The 24,415-nt window shown below is 34.7% G+C and overlaps 2 protein-coding genes across 2 annotated transcripts in view; one reads left to right on the forward strand and one right to left on the reverse strand.

Annotated features, from left to right (window-relative positions):
* Positions 1-24,415, reverse strand: part of LOC128557158 (uncharacterized) — a 252,569-nt gene that overhangs the window by 194,563 nt on the left and 33,591 nt on the right. The window lies entirely within an intron of this gene.
* Positions 9,133-13,104, forward strand: LOC123523032 (uncharacterized). The gene is made up of 2 exons (XM_053544036.1): positions 9,133-9,747; positions 12,266-13,104. Exons 1-2 carry the CDS (start codon positions 9,206-9,208, stop codon positions 12,285-12,287), a joined length of 564 nt encoding a protein of 187 aa, XP_053400011.1. The 5' UTR covers positions 9,133-9,205; the 3' UTR covers positions 12,288-13,104.

Raw genomic sequence — 24,415 nt, forward strand, 5'->3', positions numbered from 1 at the left:
ATTTCTTCTATTACCGCATTCATTGAATACTATAACAGCACACTTATCGCAATTGTATTCAAACCTACATTTACACGAGTAATTATAACATATTTCCATCATTTTGTTTAAACCGTTTTTTGATAATGACTCAAGAATCATGTCGTCTGCAACAGTTGGGGAGCTCATGTTGTAGTTATACATACAGTATCCAAGTCCACTTGATTCTAGTTCTTTGATTAATCCATCGATAAACAGTATGTATAAAAGAGGTGAACTTTTCCCGCCTTGACGGGTGCCTTGAAGTACACGGAAAGAATCGGACTTTAACCCTTGGTAAAGCACACAGCTTGTAACATTTTCATACATATTGGCAAATGCTGAAAAACACGTATCATTTACAAGTGGTCTGAGTTTGTAGAGTAAACCAGAAGTCCAGACCCTGTCGAATGCTTGGCGACAATCAAGGAAGCAAATGTAAAGCTTGGAACCAAGTTCTTTGGCATGTAGCACACTTTCTCTTACCACAAAAGACGTCATCAGACAGCCAAGGTTTTCCTGAAATCCGCCTTGTTGGGGACTAAGTTCATTTGCTATGTTTTCTTTGCATCTGTTCATTACCAGTCCTACCAAAATGTCTGAGAAGGTTACTAAAATCTAGTAGGGGCTTATCAGCTAGGCAATAATCCGTGTAGCTGTTAATATCCCATAAATCTTCACGGCTGCTGTGCTGACCGACAGCCTCACATTAATTGCCTGCTATTTGATCTTATCTTACATAAAGTACTGACCACGGTAATGCCACATGTTTTATGCTTTTTCACTAATCATAACATTTGCAGTTTAGCAGAAACAACAGGATCCACTTACTTTACTGTATATATCAAAACAAAAACTTACATGGTGTTACAGAGCAGGGAATATATTTTTATTTCTAACAGGTGAGTAATTTATTATATATATTTTTTGTATTTATCAATTATTTTATTGAAACAAAATGTATCTGACTGAAAAATTGGCAGTGCAGTTATTTTGAGGTACACGATAAAACTGAGAAAATATTAGTCTCCACCTGTTTCACCAGAGGGAATTAAAGTTTTACAACTTCCATCTGTCTGTCTGTCTGTCCATGCTTTAATACAAATCAGTACTTATATTGCTACAGGAGACAATACACAACAGTTAATTCAATTCATTCCCTAATACTTATTATGTGAGTGAAACTTATATTAGGTGGCTTAAAGTCTGTCTGTCTAATTGCTTCAGTAAGTGTACATAAATGGATAATGCTATAGCTTGAACTTGTTTGATGAAACTATAATTTTATTTAATAAAAAAGAAACACAAATCAGTTGATAAAGCATGGCCGGTTTACTTTGTAAATTTTGAGCCTAGTTATGTGAATGTAAGAAACTATATCCTGAAATTACTTAAAAAGTATATGGTTGGTTGTTGTAGTGTGCTGGGCTAAGAGGTATGTCATTTATATTTGCAATTTCTGAGCCTTGTCATGAGAAAACTTTGATAAAATAGCTCTTGTAATAAACTGAAAAGCATTTGCAGAACCTTTGTTTACAGATGGGTACACACATAAGGCATTTCACCATTTCCGTGAAATTTTGATAAAGGATCATGCGATGATTTTTTTAACGTATTTTGGTTGTATTTAGAAAAGAGACAGTGAGAAGACAATGACATTTTAAGCTCCGCTTTTCGAAAAATATGGAGAGCTTTTCTACTGATCCGAGAATCAGCATCGCGTCACTGTAATGTTTTGGTTAAAGTTGTGAGTGCAAGTTCATAACTCCAATACTGCTGCAGGTATTTAGTCACACATGCCTTTGGTGTCATTGTGTTAGGTCACTTGCCAAGTCCCATAAGTACAACCGGTATATTAGCAGATTTATGCCCTTTTTGTACTTCAATAAATTCAAGTTAAAGTTTAGTGGTGTGCACATATCTCTGTAACTACTCAAGATATTCAACTAAAATTTCATACATGTCTTCGATGCCATTATGTAAGGTGACTGGCCGTGTCACATAACTCTGACCTACATTTAAGCAGAATTATGCCCCTTTTTACTTAGAAAATTCTGCTTAAAGTTTTGCATGCAAGTTCATATCTCTGTTACTACTAAAGATATTCAATTGAGACTTCACAACAAAATTCATTTCAGCTTTTACTGACAAATGGTTTGGTTTATTGACAAGCGCAAAGAATAGTACAGCGTGGTGTTCATCTGACAGATCTTGTTTTTGCTGTTTTTGAGTCTTGGTATGCCAAAACACAACTTGTCATTTTGTTAAGAGTATTAATCAACAAGTATGGAGCTCTATTGATATCCTAATACGTCCGTTTTTGCTTATATAATGTGGTACTATATTATACAGTGTGTTTTCATTACTAATGGTTGTATACATTTTACCCACAGTCTAAACAACTAAAATGCTTTCTTTCTTTTATGTTACAGATGGAACCTTCAAAATGTCTTTTAGAATAAAATTGTTAAAGGACTTAAATATTCTCATAGATGATGATGGAACAGAATGGATTGAGTTTACTGAATTCACCAAATTTTTAAAAGAAAGAAGACAGCCAGATGAACCAGTTCTTAGAAACAATCACATATTTGGGTGGTTGAAAGGTAAAGACCATACAGTCAAAGAACTTTGTGGAAGGCCTGTTTTTAGCGTGCAAAATGTGCTGCACTTCTTTTTTAAAAAGCAAATTCAACAGGCAGTTGTAAAAAATGACAAAGTTAATCAAGAAGTTTTGAGTTCAGTGCTGGAAATTTACAAAAGTATAGCAAAGGAAAAACTATTTCAAAAGGAATTTATGGACAAAATAGTGATTGATGAGGCAGATCTTGATACATTAAGTCATAGTTACAAGGATAATTTTAACTCCGAAGAATGGTCAAGAATATGTTTTTTTGAAAATCATTTCCAACGTGAGCATAACCTGAATATAGTTAATGAGACATACGAGAGCTTGGTTTCAAAAAAAGCCCTTTTCTATAAAAGACTTGTAAATGCTAAAGATACAGCAGGTGCTTTAGCAAGTATTTCAAAGCATGAAATAACTTCTCGGCTGAGACGGAAGGAAATGGCTGAATGCGACAGTCAAATCAGTGTGTCAGCTACGAAGAAACATAGTCCGCTGGTGCTTGAGCAAGATGTAATAGACAGCATTCCAGATCAGTCCATTTTAGAAAAGGTATTTTGCATAGACTGCACCAACAATTGTGTCCACAGCCCATGTCTTCATATATACATAGAAATTACAGATGACAAGGCTGGGTATTTCTCTGATGTTGTGACTACCATTTCAACTACAATTGACAAAAGGCATGGAGAGGTATGTGCCGAGATTATTTTATTTAAAAGTGAAACTTTAAAGTCTTACATAGATTCAGATGGTGAGCAAAGAAGATTCCAAATGAGGGACGATCTACTGACAGGAAAATTGCAACAGTATGTAGTCCGTGTGTGGCAGAATAAGTCTATAGAAGAAATAGTTCAGGAAGATACGGTAAACTGCAACCAGCGTTTTTCACATCCGTTCATAAAACCACTGTCTGTCAAGTCCTTTGACATATTTAACGAATGGTACATTGAAACCCCCCTGATCTGCCAAGTACTTCTAGAGTCTTTTATTAACAAGGCTACGCTCGTGAAAGCTGATGACAAGGAAGCCTTCCTTACAAAGAGATATACAAGATTATACAGTCAATATGATTCTCTATTGAATATTTCGAATAGAAATTACTTTGGCCTTGTACAAGACATGAATACACAGGAACTAACTATGAACTACCAGTCCATTTCCACCGTATTTAATGTAACATCATCAAGTGGGATGACACAGAGTATAACAACTGCTGAAGAAAAATTGAAAAAGAGGGCGCATAGTGAAAAAACTTACTATAACACATATCTTCGGAAATATCCACTTCGATATTCCACAATAGCTGGGGAAAAGCTGGAACACGTAAGCTTAAGATATTGTGTTCTCATTTTAATGATGGACAACCTTGTTAGGTTAAAAAAAGCGTACCGATCCAGATCCTGGTGAAAGTAGAACTATGCAACTGTGTACTTTGCCTATCACACTGAAAGGTATACCTCAGGACTCATCAGATGTGGAAAGCTGGCACGCGGATGCATGTGAGCAAATTGACAAAAGCTGTATTTGCAAGGAACAAGTACAGCTTACTAGCAATGATGTTGGTCCCTTGCTTCTTAATCTGTCCAGTGCACAGACATCTCTACTTACAAACTTTCAGAAGCTTTGTTGTTTTGGACACAGGGATATTTGGAAGAAAATATTTGAAGGTAATTGTCTCTTTGCATGTTGCAGGCAAAATTTAACCTTTATCATACTGGACACGATTGTGTTTGTCATTGCGATCAGTGCAGATCTTGATCATCCTGAACATCAGTGCAGTCTGATCAAGATCTGCACTGTTCGCCATTCAGTCGCTATCCTTTTGACAAACACCCCTTTAAACACTTAATGGCACTGTCAAATTTGAAAGATGAACAAGTTCATTATAAAATTTAGCAGGGGAAGGGTTAAGTTTGTTACAAAATTTTTAAGATTCATCCGTCTGTATGGTAAAATACTCTTAAAAATATAGATGCGTTGGAAGCATGAAAACACATCAAAAGCAAGATCTCGAAAATAGCAGCCTGATTGAGGCTGTTAAGCGATTTTATTTTTCAAAATGATTCAGAAATAAAAGGACTAAAGAATATATATGAGCCATGCCATGAGAAAACCAATATAGTGGCTTTGCGACCAGCATGGATCCAGACCAGCCAGCGCATCCGCACAGTCTGGTAAAAATCCATGCTGTTCGCTAAACGTTTCTCTTTATAAAGTATAATAGGGATTGAAAGCGAACAGCATGGACCCTGTCCAGACTGCGCCGATGCGCAGGGTGGTCTTGATCCATGCTGGTCGCAAAGCCACTATGTTGGTTTTCTCATGGCGCGGCTCATATAACTACATTGTGGATGAAATTCTGGTAAAATTTTGATTGTGTTTTTGATAAAATTTGAGAATTGAATACAAACTTAATAGTTCATTGTACCTTGTTTTTCATTTTTATATGGAAGTTGGAATTAAGAGAGGAACTTGGCTAAAATAAAACAAATTATCCACACTTTTACCGAACTAGTGTTAATGAGAGTTACCTACAATTATTTTCAGACGACATACATTGTGTTAACATGAACAACATGATCAATGCTGTAGACATGTCATTAGCCTCATTACAGTTGGAAGACGTAGAGGTAAAAATTTCTGTTATTGTATATTGCTTTGCTGTGATAGAAATCACAAATGTCCCAGTCGAAATTGATGGTTTATAACCATGTTGGTTCATAGTTTACCATGGTAGTTCACGGTCATGGGTCAATGGTTAACTATTGTTGACCACGGTTGACTATGTGCAGTAATTGGCACCAGGGTTATAGAACATGGTATCAAACCTTGGTCACAAACAATGATTGACCAGGGTTTTTACCATGGTAAAAAATAAAACAGTTGAAATTGACATTTTATTACCATGGTAATTCATGGTTAACAATGGGTCCATAGTTGACCATGGCTGTGGTAATTGGCACCATGGTAATTGAACATGGTATCATATCATGATCAAAAACAATGATCGACCGTGGTGGTAGACCACAGACAATCATGGCCGACCGAGGTCCACGACCATGGTCGACCGTGGTGATTACTGACTATCAAAAACTGTATAAATATAAATTTGAAGGAGTCATTTATTTTTTTAAAAGAGCTGAGATGACAACAAATTAGAATCAGACTATAAAAGTTTACGTTTGAATCTGTCTATAAATGCAGGAAAACTATTCTATAACTAGGAAAACCTTGGGAGCCTAAATGCTGTCAGGCGTATTGTAAAACTTGTCTAGTGTGAAAATTACTAACATGACTATAGTAGTCCATGGTCAACCGTGGTTGAAAAATGTTGACCATTACTTATCCTCTTTTCTGACCATGGTAGACCATGGCCAGTCTTATCTCACCATGGTTGACCATGGCTGACTGTGACCCTGACATGTTTTCATCATGTTTTTTTGTTGGTTGACCACGTCAGTTCATGGTCAACCATCAAGTACCGTGGTGACCATGGTCAATCATGTTCATCATTTTGTCTAGGGTTTGTTTTTGTTTAGTATATATTATTAATATAAAGTTAAAGAAAGAGTCCCATTTTATTATTAATCAGCTATTTGTGTAATTAAAAATACTTTATTGTGTAATTTGTTGAGTAGCTCTCTGAATAATAGGTACAATTTTGGAATATAAAAAACTAATTACTTACTTTTAATTAAATCATTACCAAGGAACATATATCTAATAATACTATTTCAGCTGGAAGCAGATATTTCTGATTCTGACATACATGATTTAGAGAACTTGGCGACTACATCATTACACGATGCCCAAGAAATTGAAGATGAAGATCTGTCTAATATTGACATACAGAATATGGAAATCCAAGATGATGAAACCGTATCAGATGAGAATGAGACACTAGAGGATTCCTTTATCTTAAAAGTGCTTACGAGCGATGATGATGAAGAAATATCTGAAGCAGAAAATCTGTCTTTGAAAGAGAAAGAAGACGAAGGAAATGAGCATTTGCAACGATTACTAAGCAAATTAGGCTTTGTGAAGTATAGTTCTCCTGCTTTTCTTGCAAAACACCCACCGCCCGCTCTCGGGAGAGATGACGACATCAAAAAGCTTAAAGAGGTCCTGGACGATGTTGCTATTAAGACCGACAGCATGCAGAAAAATAGTCATAAAATTCTGTTCGCACCTGATCACAAAATTGCTTCAAATTTATTCAAACTAAGAGAAAGCAACAAAAAGTATGATATTTTTCTTCCCGAGTTCCCATGTTTGCACCTGAGGAAATCTAAAATTAGAATTCTGTGCAGTGCTTACAAGGATGCTGGTATAATGCATATTCTTAAATATATGAGAGATGAAGAATTTCAGGAATGGCGCAAGCTCATCTCTGCAGAACACATTGAAATGGCCACTCGATACATTAGAAGGTTATCAATTGCTCTGCATATTGCGTTCTTCATCAAGTTCTTTCAAAGTTTGGAGCCAATTAAGCAACAGTCCCTACAACATAGATTATTACATGGTGAACAAGAAGATCAGGACTGGGCAGAGTTTGAGAACTTTCTTGAAAACGGACGGAGGAAGAATGGCACCTTTGCACTTCACTATGATATAATGGGCCACTGTGACGAAATCGGTGCAATAGCAATGGGAGAGCGGCTAGGTGGAGAACTTGGTTATACCCTTCTCTTGGCAGCCGTCAAATCGAGTTTATCATTTTCCTTCATAAATGGGGCAGCATCATACGCCGTTTTCACAACAAAGCTTCTTCACGAGTACTACAAATGTGGCCCATATTACCAGAATATGAAGCATACCCTATTCAGTACAACAATTTCTGGGAGTGATGTAAACTTTGCCCTAGACACACAGCGAGAAATTGAGCACAGAGAAGCATTAAAGGCTTTCCGGTCTGGGTCTACAGTGAGTTCCATACTACCACGAATGTCATTACTAGACACTCTGAATGACGCGCACGAGGAGACAAGGCAAAAAGCAATGAATAAAAATCAAGCAGATCTTCTTGGAGTCAAAACTACAAGCACAGATGTAAAATACATTACAAAGGTAATAAGTCTTGTGCTGAGGCGAGAAGGTATTTCTATGACAGATGACGCAAATGTCTACAATGTTTATGATGGCAGAAAACCTCTTTTGACCCACTCAATACTAGATCAGACAACAGAAGAAATAGGAAAATATCTGGTCAGAAAATATGTTGCCAAAAGTAGCCTGTTTGGATGTTCAAAGAGTGACGAACCTGACCTGCATAATGTAAATGGGCCGAAGGAACTATTGCAGAAAGTCAAAGCTTCTCGAGGTGTTACAATTAAGCGATCTTCAGTTAGAGCTTCAGATGAAAATAAAACCTTCCGAGAAAAGAAAGAAGAAAAACGAATAAAGATTGTTCGACAGGAATTTAAGAAGATGGACTGCTTAAGTTCGGATATGAATGCTTGTCAAGCCATTGTAAAGCCGGATTGCTCAAAACCAAAGGTTATGAAGTCAAGTGGAGTTAAGAATGCACTTCTAGATGTTCTGACTAAAAGTTGTGATTCAGCTGACAACATCAAACCCGAAGACTGTGAAAAACACTTTGAGCAGAAAAATCTTGTCTACCTATCGAAAACATCATTTCCAAAACAACTTACACAAACAGCGATTGTATCAACCATTGAATTTGCTGGTATGAAGTTCAAAACCAAGTCATCATCTGGGCAACAGTATATCAGATATATTGAAAATGCAGTGTTGATGAAGACAAAAATTCAGTTTCCTAAAGTTCATCAAATTGCTGTGTGTGAGGAGAAGTATCAGTTCACACTCGACGACTTCAAATCTGCTACAAGGGCCCAAAGACAGAAGACATCTCACTGCAGTATCACCCATTTAAAAACTGATGATGAAATACTGAGTACGAATAAATTTGACAAGAAATCTATCACATCCTCCTCTGTATAGGGAAATACCTCATAAGTACATATCTTGCAAAACACCTTGATAAAAAAACTTCAGGCAGATGTCACTGTTGACGTTGACAGTGAACTGAATCTGTTTTCATGTGCGTGTGAGAGTATAAAATGTGTTCATCCAAACAAGAAGTATACACATCCTATCCGAGCTATATTTTCTACAAGATCACCAACAAAGATTGAAGTTCTTGAAAATATTTATCAAACAAAAGGGGAGGCTGAAATGGCCCAAATAGACTGGCTTATGGAATATGAATCATTACTTAAGGACGGCGAGTCTGTCGTGAGTATTGTTACGTCTGGAGACATAGACGCCATTGTCCTTCACATCTTTGCAGTTGCATCTTACTGGCCACGAGCTGCTAATGACCAGAAAAGCTTCAAACATGAAGTTTATGTGGTTCTTCACAAACCAGGCAACCTTTATGACACTTACAACATCACAGGTATAATTTCTCTGTTTGAAAAATGCTGGAGTGATAAGTATATAGGACAAACGGTTGCACTAGTACTCAGTTTAGGAGGGAATGACTTCTTGCCTAAATTTCATGGAATTTCACACAAGAAGACACTAGAAACCTACATGAGTCAAGATATATTCAGATCAAGACTCTTCAAAATTGAGACAGATGAGGAGTCAGGAAGTTTTACAGTATCGTTTGATTCTGCCATATACAAAGAGATGATAAAATACATGTACACTCCAAAACATCTAGACCCTAAACACCTCACCTATGAAGAAATGAGACAACTATCAATTCTACCCCCTAGAGCAAAATCTTTATTGGAGTATAAAAATCCACAAAACTGGATGCCTCCAGCATCAGAAATTGAACAACTTAGCAAAAATGTACAGTGTCTTGCTGAATACTACCTCACCGCTGGGAAACATGATGCACCCCTGCCAAACTTCCTTGAAAACGGCTGTCTCCAGCGGTTACCTGATGGAACAATAGAGTACAACCTTGGTAGGGACTCTTCAATTAAGGAAGTTCAAGAGGCTTTTACCTCAGACCATGCTGACCTCTTAGGCAGAATCAAAGATAATAAGAAAAGAAGGCAGGACGACACCCCACAGAAAGGAGCAAGACGAAAATTGAAGCCAAAGGCCACTTCAACTCCAAAGTAAGTATGGTTCCCAGCTAGCAAGCATACATGGGACCCATGTGGGACCCATATGGGTTCCCATATGGGACCTATATGGGCTACCCATATGGGACCCAGATGGGTTTTGCAAACCATTTTGGCATGGGTCCCATATGGGATATACTATATGGGACCAATGTGGGCCCCTTATGGGTCCCAGATCTTATAACCCATGTGGGACCTTTCTGGGTCCCATGTCGTATATATAGTATGGGCCATTTAGGGGCGTTCTGGCATTGTATGGGTCTTATTGATTGATTGATATTGTCAACTGTCCGAAACATTGTAGCTGTCCATGTAGTTGTTTCAGAATCATTGTGGACCTTTTTATCTTGATCTATTGCATTTCCAACTCACTTCATCAGATTCTTTGTAAAGGCATTCTGTAAAGTAGAAAAAATAATGTCAGTCTGAGCATTTGTCCATGAAAATTAAGACTATTTGCAAAAAAGTAAGTCGTAATTTATAGCTTTAATATCGCCTGAAATATATTAAATTCGGGTTTTTTTTTATAATTATCATTCATCATTTTCCCGCAAATTAAATAGAAATGCAAAAACAGTTTTGATAAATAAGGTACTGATTAAACATTTAATGGAAGCATTTAAACTATTATCAACATTTTCTGAGATGTCATCTCTAAGTTTATAGTATGAGATATTTTTAAGGAAATAGAATGCAGATTAAAAAAAAAAGCTAATGATGTTAAAATAGATATCTTATAAGTACGTCAAGTTATTGACGAATAATAATACAATTATTATGTTATAATAATGTTTAAAGTATTGTACTCACTTTTTCTGCATTGGTCCCTTCTGTACATAATGAATAAACTTGTTCTGTATTGCAGCTTAAACCTCCATCAAATTAACTGAATAGTGTGTAAACCATTGGCGTGACTAATAGATAACATGTGTAGAGAGAGATGGACCCTTAGTTACCATGGTTACAAACATGTATTATAAATGTTCCCAATGTCCAGTATAGCATTCCTGAATATTTTAAAATGAATGAATGTTATTATTAAAAAGTAATTACACAATTTTGAAATAGCTTAGACAACAGTCGAATTTTAATAACAATTAGGAATAATTTCGGAAGTGCAAAAAATCATTTACTAGTAATAGTCCATTTTCATGATTTTGTAACCCTAGTAATTTTATTTTGAAAATACAATAAAAATGCTATACCCGTCCTTTCTATTATGAAGTAAGAAAATTATCAAACCTTCTATCCAACATTCCGGTATGTCTAATAGCATAGTTTTTTTTTGCTAACAGTTTCTATTGTAAATGTTATTGCAGCTAAGAAGAACGAAACCTTGCATTTTCTTAGACAGAGACGGCTTTAAAACGTCTTTTAAAAGTCGTCTTTATTTCGTAGGTAAAACAACGGAAAAGAACGTCATTTTTTCTGTTCACAGATGACATGACCATAAAACAACCAAATAAAAACGTCTTTAAGACGTCTTTTGTTTGCTGGGATGGGACCCATATGGGACCCATCTGGGAAACATATTTTTTGAGACCAAAGAAATGTACATGTATTAGAATTCAAAGAAAACATAGAAAAAAGGATTGTTATACTAGTGACAACACTTATGGTCCTAAAGTAAAGACGTTGCTGTATCACTTCAATGGGTCCCATATGGCTCTGGTGTGTGCAAATACTTACAATATGGGACCCAGATGGGACCATTCTGGGAAACGTGTTTCTTTTTGAGAGAAAAGAAAACGTAGAGACATTCAGAGAAACCATAAAAAACTATTTTCTATGCTAGATACATCACTTTTAAACTTAAAATGAATGCATTGGTATATCCATCGCTGAGTTATTGTATATGGGTCCCATATGGGTCCAATGTGGGCAAATACTTACAATATGGGACCCAGATGGGACCCTTCTTGGAAGCATGTTTCTTCTGATACTTCAAAAAATATAAAACTTTTCGAAGAAAACTTAAAATATGAACTTGTATACTGGTGACACCACATATAAACTTAAAATGAATACATTTGTAATTTACATCACTGGGACATTATATATGGGTCCCATATGGGACCAATATGGGCCAATACTTATAATAAGGGTCCCATGTGGGACCCATATGGTACATTTGCCCAGATATAGCCCATATGGGCCCCATATAGGCTTGCGTGCTGGGTTACTTTTAGCAATATTATGACAGTAATATATCATTTGAAAATATGCTATCATTTATAATCATATACTGGCAATTTCCACATTTTTTCATTCATAATATCTTGGGATATTTTGCTCATTTTAGACCTTTACCAATGAATAAATTAAAGACAATAAATTAATGTGTCACTGAATGTTTCATTACCATTTTCTAGTGCACAATGATATATAGTGAAACAATATAAAAGATAGGTCATAGGTTTTAAACAAAAAATGACCAGCTCAGGTCACATAGAAGGATTATGACGTCATCTTGCTTTACACTTTGCTCAAAACATTTTTCTCTTCCTTTCAGAAAGTCCTGTGAGAAAAAATAGAACAGAGAATACCTGCCATATCATAGGACTGAACACTTGTGAAATACTATTGAGATGCATTTACTCGAATTACAATCAAACTTTAAAAAACAATGACTGTAAAGACCAACCATAGGAAATATAATCTTTGTTAGAACTACTTACAGTACCGTAACATTTACATGTACATAATGATGACAGTATATGTTCCAACATCCAATATCCACCAAGATAGCTATTTTTAATGCAGCTTTCAAAGAAAATCATATCGAAGTGTCAAATCAAATTATATTATTGGTATTGAATGCATGCAAGAACGTAGTATAATGCTGTAATTTGTCTATACATGTTAGTTCTTTACTCCTTTACAACTTGCTTTTTTGTAGATTACTGCTACAAAATGATATCTTGACATGATTGTTTTGTTAACAAAGGTCCAGTAACACTTAGAATTAACTTACCGAATATTATTTGTTGTTGACAGTTTATTAATAACACTATAGTGTGTTTTATTTTACTCTAACACATGTTACCATATATCTTTCTGTGACATTTTAGTCGTTTCTGCATGAAAAAGAGTTATCAGAAGACATTTCTCTCTTTTTTTATGTAGGTTTAAAAAAAGGTACTATTCTATATTTTTGTTGAATAATATAACTTAAAAAGCAACACTAGGATTCTTTTCTTTAAGTTAGCAAATTAGGGTCAATTATTTCATAAAGATAATTATCTGTCTTGGTTGCTACTCATAATTATTACTGTTACTGGGCCTTTAGACTATTTCTTTACTATTACTCCAATATGGACTGCTAATTGTTATTGTAAGTGATAAAAATTAATTTGTTTAGCTTCATAGGAACAGAACAGAACAGAACAGAATGTTTTATTCCAGACTTATACAAAAGTACATCGTCTTGTCTACATACAATATAAATAGTAATCATAATCACGTGAATATGTACAGGGCAAATGAATATATACAACAAAACACAAAGAACACACACATAGAACTGTTATTGAGGCTGAACAATTATCTATGTATACTCTATTGGGAATTAAAAATTGCGTTTCTTAATGAAATAGCTTCTTTGATATATTTGGATATATTTATCAAGACCGTTCTATTTTGACTCTTAAGTAATTCGATAAAATTATACATAGACGGTTTAACATAATAATATTTTTTCAAGTATTTTTTACGTATATCTTGAAAACATGGACATACACATACGAAATGATATTCATCCTCTAAATCTAAAAGGTTACAACATTGACAATATCTCTGTTCGTGTGGAATGTTATTACTTGCATATATTCCAGTTTGTATTCTAAGGGGGTGCGCAGAGACTCTCAATCGACAAAAATAAACTCTATAATTTCGTGGTAATATATCAAGATAGTTCTCATAGCAAAGAACAGATTTACAATGATTATAGTTACTAAGTACTGTACTTCGATCCAATGTACCAGCCCATTCTTGCTTGAAAGTATCTACAACTCTACATTTAAAAACATTAGGAAACAATTTGGGGTCCACAACGCAATCTTCATTAAAAATATCTGAGAAACCATAGTCATTTAACAACTTTTTAACGTTTGATACCCAGTTTTTATTTCCTCTGTTACAATCATTTTAACCTTCTTTATACAAAGTTGCTAAAACAATGTTTTTTGAATTTTTAACTTTACACCAATATTTAATAATTCTAACATAACGAGATACATACAACGGGTATCGACCAAGCTCACCGTAAACAGCTGCTGAGCATGTATTTATTCTGACATTTAATAATCTTTTACAGAATTTCAGATGTATTCTTTCCAATTCCTTAGACTTAGTATAACCCCATATTTCAGATCCGTATCCTAAAATAGAGCCGACAAAAGCATCGAATAACTGGCATAAAGTCTTTGGTTTTAAGTTGAACTTTTTACAATTAAAAAATAACGTATTTAATGCTTTTAACGCTTTACCTTTCAAATACTCTTGATTTAATGCAAAATTGCCTGTATAATTAAAAACAGTACCAAGGTAGTTAAAATCGTTCACAACATCTAGGTTATGGCCATTATAGGTCCAGTGTTCTGCGGGTAATAATCGCCCACGCTTACGAAAAACCATTACTTTTGTTTTCGTTGTATTAACCTTTAATCCCCAAGTGTTACAGTATATATGTAAAAGATCCAAATGATTTTGTAGTTCAGAAGGAGACTTGCCTAAAATGGCCATATCATCAGCAAAAAGCAACATAATTAAAACAATATCATCGAATGAAAGACCAGCGTCCATATTACTTTGTAAATAAAGTTCTAAGTCCTCTACGAAGAGAGAGAATAAAATTGGGGAGATTACCTCCCCTTGTCTTAATCCAACAGCATAGTGAAAATAATCAGAATAACTAGAACAAGATTTCACACAAGATTTAACTTTTTGATACATATCCCGTATAATTCTAAGTAATTTTCCTTGTATACCAATTTTGTACAATTTCAACCACAAGGCATTTCTATATATGCTATCAAAACACTTCATCATATCGACAAAAACAACATACAAACGTTTATTTTCATTAAGATACTTTTGTATTAAAGACATAAGCACAAATATAGCATCTACTGTAGACCGCCCTTTCCGAAAACCAAACTGGGCATCTGAGACAATATTGTTACTTTCACAAAATGATTCAATTCGAATATTAAGTACAGTTGTAAATAATTTTGACAGACAACTGACTAATGTTATTCCTCTATAATTATTGACGTCACCAGTACTGCCTTTTTTCAATACTGCCATAGGTTCATAATTATGTTATACTTGAATTCAAAGTATGTTAAATTTCCTCAGCATTTTCATATAAAATACATTTAAGTAATACAAAAATTGTATCTTTTTCTTGAAGCAAACGGTTATTCCTGATGGAATGAAACCAATAAACATACAAAAACTGGGCCATAAAAACTGACCCTAATGTTCATCTCAATGTCAAAAGTTGACCATGGAGAAGGGTGCTGGTAAATTGATAGGGCTATTAAAAGCCAATCTAAAGATGCTATCTGTAACTCTCTGGCATTCCATGTAATTATGATTTCACGCCAATCATTTACCCTCAGATTAGAAATTCTGGGAGAATTTGAACTTTCCGTTTTTTAGGCTTCGGAAGTGTTATAATTAAACCCCGCTTCATTTTTGAAGGAATATAACCTGTTCTCAGCATCCATGTATACATGTTAGACAATACAGAAGACAGTATATTAGATGCAAACGATAAATGTTCATAACATATGCCATCTTCACCGCAGGCTTTATTCCGAGGACATGACTTAATTAACAACTCGACCTCTTCAGAATCTACATACGCTGTTGGGTCAGGTCTAGAATTTCCAACTAACGAATCAACACTGTCTGAAACAACATTTTTCCATGAATCATCAAAATTTACAGATTGTGAGGGAGAATACAAGTCTTTGAAATAAAGTCCCCATTGTTCAGTCAACTTTTCCCTATCTCTGAAAATTGTTCCATTAAAATTGATACTTGCACCAAGGCAACTGCTTGCTTGATTTCGGCGTGATTCACCAACTTCCAAAACTGATTTGAGTCAACTTCGGCTGTTTGTCTATTTCAGCATTCATATCACATATGAATTTATTTGCAAAAAATCTATGCAATCGTCGAAATTTCGCTTTCGCTTGCTTATACGCACGGTATTCATCGTATATGACAGAACGCGGTCTCCCTGCACGACACCATTGATCACGCCTTCGTTTCATTTCAGAATGAACAATCGACAGTTCCTCATTCCAATATGGTTTTAAAAATTTTTTGCCGCAAACAATTTATGCAAATGAAGTTTGCAGCAAATTTGCGGCAAACCTAATTTGCATGGTAAAAGTTTGCCTCAAATTCGCCAAAACCTTTCTGGCGAACTTTTGGCAAACTGTTTGGCAAACAAATTTGCATAATTGTTTGCTGCAAAGTCGCCGCAAACTAATTTGCATAAATAGTTTGCCGCAAATTCGCCAAAACCTTTCTGGCGAACTTTTGGCAAACTATTTATGCAAATTAGTTTGCGGCGAGTTTGTAGCAAACAATTATGCAAATTTGTTTGCCGCAAATTTGCTGCAAACTTTTGGCGCTAAAGTAACAGACCTTTTGTTTTTGAAGAACAAAAGCTATATTTTCAAGAAAAGTAAGAAAGGTCTATTAATATAATTAGCAAAATATCATTTGTTAATAATGATTTATCTTTTCTAAATAATTATAAAGAAAAAATACAAATGCACGAGATCATTATGATAAAGTATGTCGTTAGTAAATATATTATTATGCTTACATGGGTTTGAAACTCTTTAAATATTTTAAAGGAACCGTTATGAAAGCTGATAACTGATATGCAAAAAAAAATCCTCTGTGTGCAAATGTCTTGATAAATTTGCAGATTCACTAAATTATTTATTGCAATCTATTGTATCTGATGGTCTTTAGGCGACACGTCTCTGAAATAAACAAAGGCTAACCGTATAAAAATCATTCTGCTTTTGCATGCGTAATAATGTGAAAACTAACCTTACATCGCAACATTTATCCTAGGAATTAAACACACTATACTTCGGTGATTTATCCATCAATTTGTGGAAGTTTTTGTTTAGTAAAGAAACATAAATAATTCATGTTAATACATCGATGTTCAACTACTGTTTGGCAATTTGAAAATGGAGCCAAACTCTATGCAGCCATTAAAAACAAAGATGAAGTTATGCGATACTGTTCTGGCAAACCTCTGGCGAACTTTCACATCTGGTCAGATAATTAAAAGATCATATGGCGAATATTTTGGAGAAGAAAATATAGATAAAAGGTTCTGGTGACGTTTTGGTGAACAAAATCATGTGATAAAGTTTCTGGCGATGTTGTGGCAAACTCTTAATTCAGTAAAGTCTGTGGTGAGTTTGCAGCAAACGGCGAACTCCTGCAAACATTTATTACTCTGTTCTGGTGAACTAAAATGTTTGCGGCAAATTTACCGCAACTTTGCGGCAAATTTGCCGCAAATTTTTCATTTTGGCAAGGGTATTGAAATTCGGAAACGAATTAGCCGATTATGAAGTATATTCCAGTCCTACCTAAATTTCAGGAGGAAGACCGCTAATATTTCAAAAGTTAATGGCAAAATGTTAATTCATATTATTATATTCTACCCTTATATTTTACGAACTCTTTAGAGGTTTTTTTTTTGTTTTTTTTTTTTTTTTTTGTTTTTGTACAATACACTTACTAAAACTTTTAGCACCAAGTTAAATATCATATAATGAAAGGGAAATGAAACGCGTTTGTTAATTGTTATATTTTTATGTAATGTTAAGAGCCAATGGTAAATGGTATGTCATACTAAAGAAGAAAGGCCAAGAAGAATAAACAAATTCAAGGAATATATATTCTTATAATTTAGATTTTGAACTTAATTCATGAACAATTCGTTTTCCTTTCAGTATATACTAGCACATGCATGCAAACAAATATGTACACATATGGGCGCTTTCGGAGATTGTAACTGACATTTAATTGCCCTTATTTTTACGATGTAAAGTATGTGACGTTCCCACTGTTGCACTCATCACAAAACCAGTTTTGTGCTTTCGGTGAATTACTTATGCCAGCACAGTGGTAGTGAAACCAGTTCAGGCAACTGTCACATCCCACACATCTTGTAAGTAATTCTTGTTGGCAGACTTTGCACAGCCACTGTCTGTTAGATTCATCAAGTTGTTTAACGGTAGCCTGTAACTGGGACCACGCCTCCTCGTCTAGGTACCTCTTACTTAAATCCAAGGGAACGTCTGTAGCACCAAGAAAAACTTTATTTGGGTCACATTCTATGGCTTCTTCAGGGATTTTGGTTTCGTTCTTCATATGCTGTTCAATGATATCTTCGTCTATAAACCAGGAAAGAATTATCTTTGCCTTTTTGTTGTCCGGCAAGTTGTCAAATGTATAAAATGTTGGCACGTAGAATTTAGGAACAGAACAGAACATGGTCTTTATTACACCCAAGTAATTATACAATATGGGGATTAAACATAAAGTCAATATATGATAACATGATTACATGAACTTCCGACAGGCAAATATCATTTTGTTGGGGGAAATCATAAATGTATCACAAATTTTAGGTCTGCCATAGAACATATACAAACTTACCTGTTTTCTCGCTTCCCACTGCTCCGGCTTTTGAAACTCCTACCACCATGAATGCAACTGTACGTAATGTTTGTGTACTTAATGTCTGGATTAAATGATTTATTTGGGAAACGACCTGCAGATTTTTCTATCGTACGCGAATCACGTCTGTATAACTGAACACATTTCACTTTCTGATACTCCTCAATTTTACTTTCAAACTCTTTGAATGAAGAGAATGTATCTCCAACAGAGAATGACACAGAAGCCATTGTGATTTAACTTCAAATGACATTTTCGTCTAAAAAACATTCAGCTTATATAGCCCGGGAAAGCAGAAGTTCACATTCCAGACCATGAATAGCATGAAAACTCCAACCAAACAACATTAAGTTCCAACACGTGCCGACCTTTTTAAAATTAAAGGTACAATACGGTCAAAGAATCAATTAAAACAAATTAAGTAATTTCTGTTAATAAGTATTGATCACCGATATTTTCCAATTTGCTAATCACTTGCAACTTTAATCCAATAAAAAACATGATACACGTGAAAAACCGAGGTGTTACAAACCAATAATTAAAGGCCGTAATTAAATTGATCAAATAATTAGCCGGAATCTTTAATGGCAATTAAAATTATTCTATATATCCGTAAACATGTAATGAATATATAAAAAACAATAAATTTTACATTTTAATTACTTTAACATAGTACATGTACATTTAAAGACGGCAAAGCATTTTTCACTCACGTTGTTAAAATCAGTTACATATACCATATTTTTCTTCCAGCAGGATATGAACATTCTACTAATGTAAATACTGTTATTGAAACTTTCAATGCCATTATAAAAGTGTACCTCGCCGATACGACGATGCCGACAACGATTTCCGCAATCATTCGTACTATAGTTTATATGGTTATTAATAAAACCCGGCCCGGCCCGGCCCGGACCAAACCACGGAAATAGCCGATTCTGATTGTACGGAAACCACCGGAAACTTACGAACGGAAGGCTAATATAATTACGAATGAATGGTGATACCGTCATCTTAATCAAGGCAAATTTATGAGTATTTTATTTCATTATTACAAAAGTAGAAGCAAAGTATATAATATTGATGATACGTATGTTTGATGAAGTATTGCACTTAATATAAGCAAAGACCTAAAATAACAAGATATTTGAATCACACTCAATCAAAGAAGTAATACGTTCGGCAGTCACGGCGATGTGTCATTTTGTGTACCGGACAGACACGATATAGAAGTTTGCAGGAATACTTTCAACAGAACTTGACAGGCTAGTTAATGGAACGTCGTTATTTCACACCTAAAGATGTGACACTATGTTGTGTAGTACGACGAAGGGGTCTATAACGTGCACTGGAAGTATTTATAAAATTTGTTTGCCCGACCAAGATAGCGTTTTAGCATATTAAGTATTAATTTAATAGAAATATCTTGCCTTAGGGAACATATAAATATAAACACTCTTATATTAAGTTTGTCAAAGATTTGCATTGATAAGTACACATTTTGCGAAAATTAACTAGAAATGTAAGTTTATGAAATTATTATTATACTCCTTTTGCCTATCTCGGTTGCGCAACCAAGACAGATCGAAAATAGATGAACTTCGAAGCTATGCGCTGTTTTCATACTTGCCATTTGTTTCAGGTTGTTGAGGTATTCAAATTTGAATATAAAACTATAAATTATATCTAAAGCTAAAAAAATGGTCCACTTTTTACAGTTTTTCATATTAAAGGGAGGCAATTACAAAATTTCATAAAAGTGTCAAAGTAAACATTTCCAGAAGAGGTATAACTCTGTGTAATAGGTCTTTGTTCCTGAAATACAAGAAAACTGAAAAAAATATCATAAAATGTTGCTCAAATGATAAATCATATTATTAGCTTTAAACAAAAACGGGTGATATGTATCATGACACCTGGAGTTACAGTAAGTTGTAGAAATGAATAAACTGGAGTATAAAATATGAAAGAGCGGTCGCAAAGTTTCGACCCGGACCCCGCACCCCCCCCCCCCCCCCCCCCACCCCTCGAAACATGCCCGCTCAGCGCTCAGTCTTTTTAAAACAAAACAATAAAAAAAAAACGGTAAATATCTAATATGGATAAATGGGAGGGTAGTGATAGCAATGAACTTTCGTGTTTTAACAATTTACTGCTAACGTTATTTTTATTTTTAGATTATTTATTTTTTTATTTCTCTTTCTTTTATATTTGAAATAATACTAGCATATCTTTTTAACACAGAATTAAAAAAAAAACCCGGTCTGGTCGGACTACGAACTTTTTCAGCTTATGCTTATACAACTATTCACACGATGGTAACTTTTTTGTTTTTAAAATGGATAACAAATGTGTGCAATTCAGATGTTAAATTATTATACCCCACACAATGTCCAATGCAATTTTCCCACTAGTTTAACTTGAATAATATATCATATTTACAAGTGTTTTTATATCTCGTGCGCAAAATCGTTATTTTCAACTTCTGCGCAACTAATCATATTATACAATAATTGCCTTTTGGTGAGGTCGATATGAGCCGCGCCATGTGAAAACCAACATCCGCACAGTCTGGTCAGGATCCATGCTGTTTGCTAACGGTTTCTGTAATCGCAATAGACAATGTTGGTTTTCTCATGGCGTGGCTCATATGTGGATTTATCGGCCTGATAAAAGCAATATCAACCTCGGGCGAATTTATCGACTTGATATCGGTATACAGGTCGATAAATTCACATATCGATCACACATAAAAGGCGACAATTGTTTTATTATTAAATCCAGCCTACTCATAAGTATAAACATTAGATACAAATGTCTGCAGCCTTAGGTCATCTTTGAAATTCGTAGTTAATTGTATACGACGTCGCATTGTTTTAACGTAATAACGTGTGGGCGTCACAGCTGGAGGTCAATATGTGTGTTTGACTCCGCCTTCGAGAAAATACTCTCCGACTTTTTATCGTTGAACATTTGACTGCATCTAGAAAAATGGAAAGGACTATAAATATTGATTTAATGATAAAAATAAGTATTCTTATATCCCATGCGCAACAACGCTATTTTGTTTTTCTGCGCATGGGATATTACATTTTCATGTCCCCCTATGAGAGATCGATACTTTCGTACTGATTACAAGACGATGCGCTTATTTATACATAGGATTAAATTACTTTATCTTGTGTTCATAGATGTGTAAACCCGGCCTATTTTTCTTTTCTGCTTTTGAATGATTTGTTCTACATGCAACATTTTGAAAACAATTTTTTATCAAATATTAAACTGAAACTATCACCATCGGATTGGAAATTAACTAACTACTAACTACTAAGAAAATGAGTGCTCTCATTATATGTTCCGTAGTTATCGCCGTTTTCCGAATGTTACTGCTGCTGATTTTGTTGAAGTATGCCCATAAATACAGCGATATGTAACCTCAAGACTATACTTATCAAAAAGTCTTTTTATACAGCAAAGTCGCGACAATCTAAATGCTTACTAGTAAAGCCTCCTTAATTTTGTCTTCATTATTTGGTAAGTAATAACTTTTTTTAACGTTAAATAAACCATTTCATTTATTTTCCGGTATAATAAAATAAATAATGTATTCCTGAGAGGGTGATCCCTCGAAATAACTCTATCCGTGACTAATATTTTTCAATGCGACAATTGTAAGTTACTGTAGAGAAAGAGTTTAGTATTCAAAATGTAAATGTAAATAAAATGTTGACGAAAATGGGCTTAAAATCCTAAAAAGCCACAACAGGAAATAATTCTTCCCGGCTAATTCTGACTTTTAAGTTGGTCGGGACTTTGATATGCACAGTCAAAATTTTTCTAGCACTGCAGCATGAAAATGAACCTGGTAGTCATTTTATAATTTTATTTCATTCAAAAACATTTCAGGAACATTTTCAGAAAATAAAAGATACATACTGAGCGGCGAACGATCAGTAAAATGTTTAATAAGAAGTACTATATTATGTTCTTCATTACGCCGCTTTTGTGTGTAACATGTATTCAGGTATACACCTCGTAACAATAAAGATCGGAAAGAAATCGAAAATGGCTAACAAAATAAGAATATAATTAAAATGAAATTTATGCTGTTGTAAACTTTTTTTTGGTGATTAACTTATTTTTCCCTCAGATACAAGCATTTGTATATGTAAAAATTGAGGGTGCAATACCTGCGCGTGAAAATAGGGTAGGAGAAAATTAAGACAATACCGCGAAAACGAAGGAGACCCCTGTTTATCTTTCGCTCATATTACAATTCAATTTTTTTTTATCATAATTGTATTTGTAAAAAAAAACGCACTACTTAGCCATTCCATTTGAAAACATATAGGTTTCAATGGGCCTGTTACACCAAATGAAACATAATTACCGTTTGGATATATTGGACAACTTCAAAAATAAATTAATCTCCGTAAAAACAGAAACGTCACAACTATTATATATTTAGGGTTGAGGGCTAAAATGTGATTTCTCGACGCGATTTGCGTAAGAAGTACGAATTTTACCTTTTCAATACAATGTTTTATCGGGTGATTTGTTTGTTTTGGGTTTAACGCCGTTTTTCAACAGTATTTCAGTCATGTAACGGCGGGCAGTTAACCTTTCAAGTGTTCCTGGATTCTGTACCAGTACAAACCTGTTCTCCGCAAGTAACTGCCAACTTCCCCACTCGAATTATCAGTGGTGGAGGACTAATGATTTCAGACACAATGTCGTTTATCAAATAATCACGTAGAACATACGCCCCGCCCGAGGATCCCTCTTACCTACTGAGCTAAGCGGGCGGGCCCTTTTATCGGGTGAAGATCAACTTTTACTATTATTTAAACAAGTTATGAAGGATACAACTTGTTTCAAGTTTGGAAAAACCCGCTCATTACACTTTCTTTACCGTAAAGTTGAAAACATGTGTAAGGTTAAAACTTTTCTGAGATGCTTTATGGATTTGGCCGCACATGGGCAGTTTAACAAACCATTTTAGCTGGAGAATTACACTCAGATCCCTCGTAAAAAACTGCAAACTATCGTGCAATTACTCTGTATATAAAAAAGGAGCAACATTTTAATTTGCATAATTACAATAGGTTTGGTTCTACCAATGAAAACTCACAAAACGTAGGGTCTCAGAATGCGACAGCATTAAAGCTGCTCAATATAGATCCAAGTACAGTTCACTTCCGGTGTGGTCACGTGACTATAGTAAAGTAAGCAATGTTAGAGTAAATCGTCTGCAGTACACTGTGATACTGATAAATTTACAAAAAATCTTAATGAAGAAATTTGTCAGATTTGAAGAAACAACATCCATACAAAGTTTTATTTTGCTTTTTTCCAGACTTATTTGTAAATTATGATTAGCGGGCTCAAACGATTCTTCTGTTGTTATGTATCAAAAATGCTGAGCACTAGCAAACTGACTGAAAGGGCATTCTGTATACAATAATATATCAAATCAACCTAAATAAATTGCTAAGCTTTGCAAGATAAGTCTAACCATTGAAGTTTAATCTTGAAGCATCTAATTGCATAATCTGAAAGTATAGAGCATTGGTAAATATCAAATACTTGGTCTTTTTCACGAAACAGTGTGAATCGTTCTATATATTGAGTGCAGTTAAATGGTAATTTTGTTCCCATTTAAAAGATTTCTTTTTTCGCGTCGAGTTTTGGTTCACCAACTAATGTCAAATACACTCGATGACTGCTTCCTGGAAACTAACCAGTACTCACACCGAAAGAAAGGACTGCTGGAGTCACGGTCAAAATCCCTGACAGGATTCAACCCCGCGACCTCCGGATTACGAGACATCTGTACAAAAATGAAAAAAGGTAAAATTTGTATCTCGATTCTACTCTATATAGTTTTGAACTAATTTGAATATACCTTAAGTTAGTCAGTTTATTCGGA

This window comes from Mercenaria mercenaria, chromosome 5 (assembly GCF_021730395.1).
Source record: "Mercenaria mercenaria strain notata chromosome 5, MADL_Memer_1, whole genome shotgun sequence".
NCBI classification, from domain to species: domain Eukaryota; kingdom Metazoa; phylum Mollusca; class Bivalvia; order Venerida; family Veneridae; genus Mercenaria; species Mercenaria mercenaria.